The 11,284-nt window shown below is 41.3% G+C and overlaps 1 protein-coding gene across 1 annotated transcript in view; it reads right to left on the bottom strand.

Annotated features, from left to right (window-relative positions):
* Positions 1-4,674: 4,674 nt before the first annotated feature.
* The window catches only part of LOC140952689 (PH-interacting protein-like), a 29,130-nt gene continuing 22,520 nt past the window's right edge, over positions 4,675-11,284 (bottom strand). Inside the window, exons 36-43 of the mRNA XM_073402136.1 lie at positions 10,939-11,064; positions 9,850-9,916; positions 9,596-9,649; positions 9,348-9,383; positions 8,699-8,764; positions 8,103-8,198; positions 7,865-8,017; positions 4,675-6,730 (exon numbers count right to left, since the gene is read on the bottom strand). Coding sequence (XP_073258237.1) covers positions 5,582-6,730; positions 7,865-8,017; positions 8,103-8,198; positions 8,699-8,764; positions 9,348-9,383; positions 9,596-9,649; positions 9,850-9,916; positions 10,939-11,064 — 1,747 coding nt within the window. The 3' untranslated portion in view covers positions 4,675-5,581. The remainder of the gene's footprint in view (positions 6,731-7,864; positions 8,018-8,102; positions 8,199-8,698; positions 8,765-9,347; positions 9,384-9,595; positions 9,650-9,849; positions 9,917-10,938; positions 11,065-11,284) is intronic.

The raw sequence follows: 11,284 nt of genomic DNA, 5'->3' as shown, positions 1-11,284 counted from the left end.
GATAAGGTTGTACTTACTAGCGCCCAGATAAAAATGCCAGAGATAGCGCATAACAACAATGAGAGGAAGACAATCGGCCATTCGTCATAAATTGCCTTCCAAAGGACATTCAAATCACTCTCCTTGGCGTTATCTTTGTTCCCAATCACAACCAGCCCGGGAGATTCAAGGACTTTGATAAATGCCAATTGACCTCCATAGTGGATATCAAAGGACTCGTTTTCAATGTAAACTGACATTCCCATGGAAGCTTCATCGTGAAATATATTTGCATGTAGTGTTTGTTTATTCTCCGCTTTGTCGGTATACTGGAGACGAGTACCTTTATTGTCCAGATATTTGCAACAATACTGAACAGCGCGCCCAATAATGCTGTAAAATACACCCGTGAGGTTGCCATCTGATTTCTTGGTTTTTACATCGGTGTTGTCATTAGACTGAAAAATAAAAGGAGGCAAAGACAGCCATGTTATGTTGATTACCCGAGAGCAAAGTGGTGGGTTGCAGTTTGGTAAAACTGGCGCTTCAGCTGGAAAGGTTGCTACGCTCTCATCAGTGGATGTTGGGATGATCATGGAAGGATCTTGAGTGCTGTGTACCGTCCCTATTGGGCCGAATGTGGGCGGTCTATCTGTCACGTTCGCGGTATGAACAGGGGGGGAATCTGAGACGCCGTCATCATTTGCTGGCGTTGGTGGAAGAGAGCCGAATGGTGGTTGTACATCTGTCGTGTTTGCAGTATCAGGAGGCATATTTGAGACGCCTTTGTCATTTCCCGTCAGTAGAAATTCAAAGGATGACATGTCATCCTCGCAAGGGTTGTTTACTGACGTTTCGTTGTCATCTGCACTACTTTGGTTCAATTCCAAAATATTGATCATGACAATTCAGACCTTCAGCGTATTGCAAGGAAATAAGAGAAAAACCTAAAGCAACTGTAATTACGAACTGCTGAGGAATCATCTTCGTAAAAAATCATTTAGAATTTATCATCGTTGAAAGACCAAGTATATCTCTGCGCCGCGAAAGAAGAACTGAACTGACCACTTCCAGACTCGCACAAATATAACCACAAATACAGCTGGTGTTGTGTTTAGTATTTCACCCCTCTATTAACTTTTCAGACGTCTTTCTTCTTTGAGCTATGCGTGATAATCTTTTCTTTAGACCGTCTTTTAATCTATTCCAAGTGTGACGTCCTTTATGAAGGCGTTCCAGCAAAATGTTCTTATTACTAATTTGCTTGTCAATGCTGCCTTGGCTGTGATATATGCGTTTTAATTTTTACTTTTAAAACATCCGTCTGCAACTGTGAAAATTATACCGGCTCTGCATATGTTTCCCCTTGCTCCTATTAAACTTATTTTCTTCTATTCCGCAAAACTTTAAAGAACAGTATTAATTAGACAAGGAATGGCAGCAAAGCTTTGAAAAGTTATAAACTCCTGCCTGGACCCCTGCCCACAACTTTGATTTAGATGTTGGCACTTGTAATTAACCGAATATACATAATTTTTTATGAGATGCATGAAAAGGACTTTCAGAACAAAATAGCATACAGTTATCACTTAAAATATAGATTTAGCCAGGGCTAAAAGCGAAGCTCCGTGTATGTACTTATAATAAAAGCCATCAAATTTGAACTCACAGGCTCCAAGCCACCAAAAAGAAACCTTCAAATCCCTACTTAGACCTTAGAAGCCTTCGGCATCTGCTTACCTTTAGAGGGAGGGGTTCAAAGAAAAAAAAAAGAAAAAAATATATATATATATATATATATATATCCCGCTAATACACCTGAAATGAAAAAAATCTCTCAGCAAGCTGAAAGTCGCTTATTTAAAGCTAAAAAGCCATTATGCATCAACGGTATGTTGACGTATCAGAAATCGAACGAAGTTCAATCATAGTAGTAGAATTCTCCCAAACTTCGTCTACATCATCGAACTCCCTATCACACCCCGTTGCGAAGTTATAGCTCTCTCTCAGTAGCGGCAATTTACTTGTTACGATTTCCAGGATCAGTATTTCTGACTACTTTTGTGTTCCCGTAAGATTACGTGTTTTCTTATCCTGCGAGCAGAGGTTTTTCTCTCGCATAGCTTTTTGCGTTTACGAAGTCGTTCGTTCGCGACAGACAAGCCACGCGAATGACTTCGTAAACGCTGAACGCCATGCAAGAGAGAAACTTCTGCTCGCAGGGTAGTGTTTTCTCAGTTATCGGGCCCGGACGAACACGGTTATGTGTAGCCTTTACATTTATACCTCACATTATAAGGTGTTTCTTTTCATTGAAAGCAGACATAGGAAAGCAAATATGCGTAACCTTTTTCGCCACACTAATTACTATAATTCTTTAGCCTACACAAACTGTGCGGTACGTGTTCAGATGTTGTGCAGTGCATTTACTGAGAAACGTGCGATGTACTCAGTGCACTACAAATTATAAACGTTACAGCAACTTAAAATTTTTTTTTCAAAAATAAGCCATACTCGGGCACGAAAAGCCGACGAGTCTGTCGTTAAAAGAAAGGAGAAAATAAATAACAATTCAATGGAAACTTATACTGAACAACAACACTTCACTTTTTTTCCAGAAAGGCAAGGAACCCGCCTTAACTGTTTCTAAAAATCTCACGATCTGTATAGTCTCACGATCGTGATTTGAGCTAATGTTATAAATGAACAATAGACAGATAAATTATTTCTTGAAAATTTTTATTTAAAACCCCGTAAGCTGATGTAATCCTTAATTGCAATTCGCGTAACACTAACTAGATCGTGGATCCGTTCACGCAAGTAAAATCGGTTAAACAAATGGCAAAATTTAACATAAAAACTAGTAATAAGCAAAGGTTACGGAATGCAAGCGACGACGACCGAAGGTCATAACACTTTTTGCTCAAACGCTGTGCTTGTCAGAGGGCCTGTTTACATGGAGTGGGGGACCCCGGTCAAGTGGGGTTGGTTTCTTTTGTTTTCACGCTCTGGGGGACACAAAACAAAAGAAACTTACCCCACTAGACCGGTGTCCCCCACTCCATGTAAACAGGGTCTAAGTTTCACGTGATAGATGATCAAAACACGCGTGATTAAATTACAAGTGACGCGCGTGACCACAGATTGCCTTCGATGCATTCCATTCATTCTTAGTGGAAGTCCAAACGAAGCTGGCTACATACGTGCGGAGCATGCGTAATAGCAACCTGAAGATTAGGATTGCAGGCTCCTCCTGTCGCCCGCAATAAAATCAATTTCAAAACGGGGCACATTTTGTAGTTTTTCTTTCACAACGATGTCAAATGCAAGAAACGTCTATGAAACCTTTACAAAATCAATAATTCCCTTTTAAAAACTTTCTTTCCTTGACCATACAGTACAGAATGTACCTGAAATTTCTTTAGAAACTTCGCTGTCTTGGTTGGTTCAAAACAGGCCAAGCGCTCCGAAGTGAAGAAAACAAGGTTGAATTCCTCTTTCTAAGGACAATTTCGTAAGAAAACGCTTTCGTTTGTCCTCGAAAAGGAAACTGAGCATTCTTTTAAACTTTTCCTTCTCATATGAGTCTTTTATCGGTGTATTTTCAACCTTTTAATGCAAAACTTTGGTCTTGAAAACCACCGCATGGGAAACGCACGCCGGCCATTTTGTTGAAAATGTTTGTCCATCTTATTTATCAAGGAATTCCAAAAATTTTTGAACTCGTCAAGGAATTAACTGAACGTAGATAAACTGTCGCTGGTTTTCATTTGAATCTTTCACTGGAAACCTATTATATCTTGGCCTGTTTAAACGAATGAAATATGTTGGATGTTGCCGGATCCGTTTGAGGCCAACTTTTTTCATCGAACATGTACACTGATCCTACAATCATGTTAATCCAAGTCTATTGGTTGAATTTCAATCAATAATTTTGATCCGATTGAACGGGCCTTATGATAGAAGAATAAAAAGAATCGATAACTTCAGCAAGCTAGGCATTTCGTGTCTCTCCAAGGGCATGGGATGAAAATAAGTAAGGGACACTCTGCAAACGGCCACCTTCACAAAATCCCGTTCTAAATCCCATACAAATTCAGTGTTTTTACATGACCGTAAGCGGACCGCAGACACTTTCAGGGTTTACGAGTTACATTCTCTCTTTGTTCTTAAGCGCAGGACACCCGAAATGAAATCTCATTCGCCTCTTAGTTTTGTAATTTTTTTTTAAAATCAATGAATTTTAAATCGCTGTTTCAGTGTTTTGTTTGTTTTCTTTTGTTGCTGTTGTTGTTTTTTCACATACACATTGGGTTACACTTCAAAACAGCACCAATCTCGTACCCATAGTCTTCTGGCTTTTTGGTCAGCGGGGCAATGCCAGACCAAGAAGCCAGAAGACTCTGGGTACGAGATTGAAACAGCGCTTGAATTCTATGCTTGGGACTGAATTACAAGATCATCACAACGGTATAGCCAAACACTAACAAACAGGTTCCTTTACAGCCCCAAAGTTATAACCCTTACGCTGCTAGTGGCCGCTTATGAGAACCATTCTTGTAAGCTGCCAGCTCCAGTTACGGACACAGTTTTCGCGTGCCGAGGGTGCCCACTCTTATGTCCGCTTACCAGAGCTTCCACTACGCAAACTTGAGAGTTGAATTTTCTAGAATGACAAACTTTACCGCATGCCTTTTATATTTCAGCTTTATTTTACAAATATCACCATAACTGGCAATCAAATTGTTTAACGAAATAATTACAATATGGCTTTGTTATTAAAGAAATAAAGGGGCGAAAAAGAAGAAGTTACAAAAATTCACTATGCAAAATCTTTCGTACAAAACTTCAAAATCCTTATCGGAAAAATAATACGCCACTAGACGTGATTCACTGACAGACATTACGAAGAAAGAGGACAAGGAAAAGTGTTCCATATGAAAAACAATGAGGGGAAATACTGTATTAAGACTTAAATACATCAACAATAATACTTCTACCAGCGGTGAACAGTGACATGAACTCAAATAAGACACACAAAAAAGTGTCAAAGATGATTTATGTCTGCAGGAAAAAGGATTTCATACAAAATTCCGCGAAATAGAAAGCGTTTTCCTGATTTTTACTAGTAACCTTCAAAAAAATTGAGAATCGACAATTTTGGTGCCATGTGCTTTGGAGAAGCCGCGTAAACGGTAATCGCATGATGAACAAAAGATGGGGTCCAAATAAAGTGGTACACAGCCTGTAATAGTTTCGTTTATCAAATGACGCGCACTGAGATCTTCCACAAACAACAAAATAATATTAAGGCATCAACAGCCTCATCCTCCTCTCTTTAACAGCAGAGCACATCCAGTAATTTAATGTTACTGTGTCTTCTCGTTTCAGTTTCGCGCAATAACCGTCTGATCCTTTGTTTCTTTCCACAGGCCCCGTTCTAATTTTAAAAACGAACTTCCTCTTCTACGCTACAATTTCAAGCATTTTTCTCACTCCAAATCATTCTCGTCTCATTTTTTTTTACGATTCAAATGCCCAAGGGAGAGTTAAGACTCGAATACTACATCAGGCGAAGATTTCCCAAGCCTCAAATCATTCTTTACTCCACATAATCCTGCATTCGAATGGCTGGTTTACGAATTCTACCACGACTCGACACTCGAATGATTTCATTACCAGCGGAGTCACTCTCGCTATCCGAATCGTTTTCATTGTATCTTACACGACGTACAGACGAGTTCCTTCGTAAACTCCTCCTACAAGGCGCATTGTCATTTCGATGCGACGTTTCACTAGTTTCGCTAGTCCTCCTCTGCGTGGAGCTCGCGCTTGGCTTACTCCTGCTTGTGCGCGTATTGCTCGTCTTCGCCGCCAAGCGGTTTGTTCGTACTGTTACCGTAGGACGATGAGTAGGACGTGCCGCCTTGCGGCGGGTCTGAGGGCGTGACTCGTCAGCACTATCTTCGCTCTCTTCTTCCTCGTCTTCATCTTCATCATCTTCCTCTTCTTCATCTTCATCCCCTTCCTCTTCGCTGTCATCTCCTTGTTCTTCGCCCTCTTCACTTCCTCCTCCTTCCTCTTCATCTTCTTCATCCTCTTCTCCCTCTTCCTCGCACTCATCCTCGTCTGACTCTTCTTCGTTAACACTTGTAGAACTCTGCGCTAAAGACGAGGTCCTACGAGTTGCATACCTACTTGTGACAGGACCATTCGAAACAGCTTCCTCCTCTATACTTTGCTGAATCCTTGAAGTAGGAATTCGCATAACAAGTTCACGTCGCGCGCTTGATCTCGTCGACCTTGTAGACCTCCCAATTCCTGATAATCCATCATTATCGAAAACATTATCATCATCCCGCTCGTGGCGGGATTGTGGGTTTGCTCGAGAACTCGAACGGGTTTCTGTCCGTGAAGGATACCGCTGGCCATTTCTTTGGTCTAACTCGGAAGTTGTCGCCGCGCGAGTAGCTAATGAACGAGTTCTATTCTCGCGTGTATTAACAGCCTCGAAACTCGGGTCTAGGCCTGAAGACGAGGCTCTACTGCTGCTGGAAGCAGCATGGTCGCCTGAGTGAGGCATACGCTGTCGGGATGCACCGCTGCTGATGGGTGCATGAGACTCTAACAAACGCATCGTCCGCAGCCTTGTACGGCGAGCTCCTCCTGATGCAGACTCGTACCAGTCTCTAAGAACGCTGTCGACACGATCTTCAAACATGGCGGAAAGGCGAATCGTCATGCTGTAGATCTAACGAACAAGAGAGGAAGGATTAATCAGGAACAACAAGCAAGCAAAAAAAGGTCATCTAAAGAAATATTAACTGAGGCAGGGGGCAAGCAAGCGACTAACAAGGTTAATCAGTTTGCTTGTTTCGTGGCTGTCATAAAAAAAAAAAAACGTTTGCTTCGGTAATTTCGAGTTTAGAGCTCCTACTACGAATTCACTACGAGCTCTAAACTTTGAATGACCGTTCGAAAGTGAACCAAATCAAATCAAACACCGCAACCCCTAGACTCTGGTTGGTAACTTCTGCTCCATGTCCATCCTTCAAAGTTAATGAAGTGGAATGGTTGGTTTGTTGTATGTTTTTGTGGCCCTGACGGTGCACAACATTCACTAGCATTCCTATCATTTTGATCTTATTGACCAATAAAAATTAATCTATTTGTTTGTGAACAAATAGCAAAGGGTTGTGCACGGTCAGGGAGCTTCCAACATAAACTGCTGCACCGTTATTTTTTCCTTTAATGTTTGCTGCCTTTCATACCAGTCTTCTATACTAACTATGGTAAAATGTTTTCCCACTTCATGTGCTTGTCTACTGGCACATAAGAGCGCCATAAATACCGTAGTGTATTAGTCGGAGGCATTGCCATGAAAAGTGGCGTGTTCATTTGCTTCGTGGTTGTAAATAAGATATGTTTGCTTCGGTACTTTTAAGTGCAGAGCTGGTAATATACGTACTGATTGCGACCTCTAAACCTTGAATTACTGTTAACTTAACGAAAACAAACAAAATAAAACAAAACACCGCAAAGCGTAGTTGGGGAACCCCTCAACCCCTCCCTCCCTTCCATTCAAAGTTGTTCCTCCAAGTTTTGGGCATGGTCTTGTATTGCTGGCAACTTTGACAAGGGAAGGAGGCGGGATTACAAGCACAAGATCATGGACAGGCCATTTGAGCCAAAATAAGGGACGGCGCGTCAAGTATTTTTGCAACTGGTTGAAGCACCTGACAATAGAGCGGCATAAGTCCCGAAGTCTTTCGGTCGGAGGCATTGCAATGAAAACTAGCTTGTTCATTTGTGCTCAACTTATTCGAATAAGGTTATTTCCCCCCTCATCCTGATTGCGTATTAACGTATCACACACTAAACATACCCGTGATCTTGGTATTGTATTGTAAGCTCTTGAATTGGAAAAAATTAACCGCACATCTCTGACAAAAGCCTCTGGGTCCTCGTATAAATTGTTTTCTAGCCGTTGATACACCGTGCTAAAATCCATCGGTTCAGCAACGACATCAGTGTAATCCTAAAGGACAAGGAAAGCTGAGCCACTACATTGAATGTAATGATTGAAAGACTATCCTGTTTATCACTTTGTGGTTTTTACTTACCGGCCATTCATTCAGATCCACGGGATGTCGGAAGGGCGTTGCATCTTCACGTGACACTAAGAAATCTAACAGCTCATGCGCAGACTGCAACCACGGCTGAAAGGATAAAACACGCGATTAAACGCGATAAATCAGAAAACTGATGCTTTTCAAGAAGCCCGCGATTCTTAGTCCAGCGGCTTGAAGTAGGCTAAGAAGTCTGCAAGCTCTTTGTCGGATAACGACATTAAAGAGACGTAACCAAGACAACAAGAACGACGACGACAGGAGGGAATAAAGCACTATAGGACACATTAACGTGAAGCATACTTGAGATACCATGTAAGTGAATAGGCCTGTGGCAAAGTCCTATGGCATAGCTCCGTTTTGTCTCAGAAGATAAGCCTCAAACAAATGCCTGTTGTGTTACTCTTGCAAGCCCTCAGGAAGAGTCACGCAACAACATGCCGTAACACTGCCGTTATCTTGCGGGTGCCTATGTGTGTGGATATTTTTGTAAGCGAACCAAAAATGATTAGATTGAATTATTTTCAGTTTGTTTTTGATATGATCCAGTCCTTATAGAAACAATCTTTTGTAAAAATATGTCGTTTTACCTCCACTGGTGGTGATGGCGGCTGTTCCCTCTTGATTTGTTTGTTTGGACGTTCGGAACTCGACTCCTTAAAGGTAACGAAAATGGAACTTAACATTAATGACAACTGAAGAGTCTCCCATATACAAAGCTCTCATTCTTAAGTTGAAATAGTAAAGTTAACTACTATAAATCCGGACGCTGTGATTGAATTTTCGGTCTTCTTTCCAGTTAGGAGTAAACAATCTTAGATGAGAATATGAATCCGGTTTCAGAATGCACCTTCCATTTGGTGAACTGTATTCATACACATCAAAGGACTCCGGATCATTATACGTTTTTGGGAAACTGCCCACCTACCCCTCCCCTAAGTCAACATTAACACTCACTTCTCACTTGGGGAAAAATGTTGGCTTAGGGAAGGGGTAGGTGAGTAGTTTCCAGAAATGTATAGGACTTCAGAGGTAATGACAAGCACAGAACTATATTTGGTTGGCGTCTGGTTCTAGTCACAAGACAGTCCGAAAGAATCTTTGAAAGAAATGGGTGATATAGATCCGAAACTAGATTGCCTAAAAAGTAGGCGACCCCACAGTAACATCTTGGCCGATGATAACATTTGGGCCTCTGGTTTCACGACAATGAAATAAGACTAGGCAAGTTTTACTCACTCGCTTTCTTTTCCGTGAGCCCGAGACACCGGAATCCTGTAAAGAAATGAAACTGAATTAAGAGCGCTTATCTTGATTAAAAATCTATTGATCGCAGCGGCAATGGTTATGATTGGTCGGTCAGTCTATCAATCAATCAATCAATCAATCAATCAGTCAGTCAGTCAATCACTCAGTCAGTAAGTTGGTCGTTCAGTTAGTCAGCCAGACAAACTTAATTTTGATAAAAAAGGAATTTCATGTTGTACCTGGGAGGTGTCTCCTTCATCAGCGGATTCTTCAGACATATTGTCAACTTTTACCTGCAGAAACAAACGTAAAAGTAGATGCCGTTGCTTTTCTGTCCAAGCTACGTTCGAAAAGTAAATTTATAAAATAAGAAGAAACCATTAGAAAGGTGAGTTCTAAAATAGAAAAAGCTTGTGCAACGCATCAATATAACATAACGGCTGTCATGAGGAAAATCAGATTTGTTTCTTATAACAATAAGTTATTTCCATACCTCCACATCACCTTCGATTGCCTCTTCATCCCCACAAAGTGAAAGTATATCGTTACAGGAGGAGTCCCTTTAAAACGAATCAAACGATCTCAGTTAATTAGGATAATATTTTTTATCCAAACACGTTTTCTGTCATTTTGTTCGGCGCAAGAGGAGTGACTAGGATTTGTCGAGAAGGAAAAATCGAATTCAAAATCGAGTTCCTTGCTTTCTTGGGGGTTCTGGAGGACTGAGAAAAGCTGTCTTGAGAATGATGTGATCAACATTTCACGAGCACGGGACAAAGAAAGGAATTGATCCTATGACCTTCTGTACACCGGTCGGATGCTCTAACCACTGAGCTACGAAGGACTCGTGGCAAGCTAGGCCATATACAAGGTTCATGTATGACATGCGCTCTGCGTACCGCTAGGATCAGCAATGTCGAAATCGTCATGTGTGTGTTAACTAAAGAATGATGGTAAATTTTAAGCACGGTGAAGAAATAAGAAATGATGTGATCAACATGTAACGAGCAAGGGACAAAGAAAACATCCAAGTCCCCAACAGGATATTGTGAGCCTATGAGCTTCCGCACACCGGTGTAGCTATCTTAAGCCCCATTCACACCAAAGCTTAAACATGTTAAACACGGTTTAAAGCTAAACAGAGCTGTCATTCCGCGGATTAAATGAGGGAAACACTAAAAAATCGCTCATCTTTAAATTACTTAATCAAAACCGTTCTCTGCATAAATTGTCTGATGCCAAAATTAGTCCAAATCTGACGTCTACAAATCATCCTATCCGGTGTACTGTAGCGCTGGGAACATCGACGGGCTGTCAACAGAACTTTCTTTTTATAGCTTCAAAAAGGAAAGGTCTATTTTACAAGCCACTTGATAATGAAGTGTTCGCATTAGCGAGGTTGGCTTTCTATGAGAACTGTTGATTGGGTAAGAAATAAGTGTCCGTTGTCCGCAATAACGGGTGTCTGTATTAAGCGGGTTGAATTTAGAGAAAATGTAAGGGCTTTCCCCAGGGACAAAGAAAACTGATTAAACGGGAGTCCGTAAGGCGGGATTTGACTGTAGTGGAATTTGTCCTCTACCTGATGAATGTATTTAGAACAGACACGAGCTTGGATGAGTTTCTGACAATCTGGCTCTCTTCCTCGTTATAGAGTCGGGCATTTTTCTCCAGCTGTTTCACTTCCCATTGAAGAGCTGCTACTCGTCTGGGAAAAAAAATACCACAGATTTAAGCGATTTTTAGCCGCGGATAGAAATTAAGTAAAAATTAACTTTTCCCTGACTTAACTTAAAGTGAAATTCCCCGACTTTTCCCTGACCTTGAAGACTTTTTTGCTTCCCTGACCATTTCCTGACCTGTGACAACCATGCCGACAAGATTAACTAGTCCAGAAGTTCGGACTTCGGCGACTTCAAAGGCCTGGG

The sequence above is a fragment of the Porites lutea genome, chromosome 1, assembly GCF_958299795.1.
Source record: "Porites lutea chromosome 1, jaPorLute2.1, whole genome shotgun sequence".
Lineage (NCBI taxonomy): Eukaryota > Metazoa > Cnidaria > Anthozoa > Scleractinia > Poritidae > Porites > Porites lutea.
This window is presented reverse-complemented; position numbering and strand designations above follow the sequence as displayed.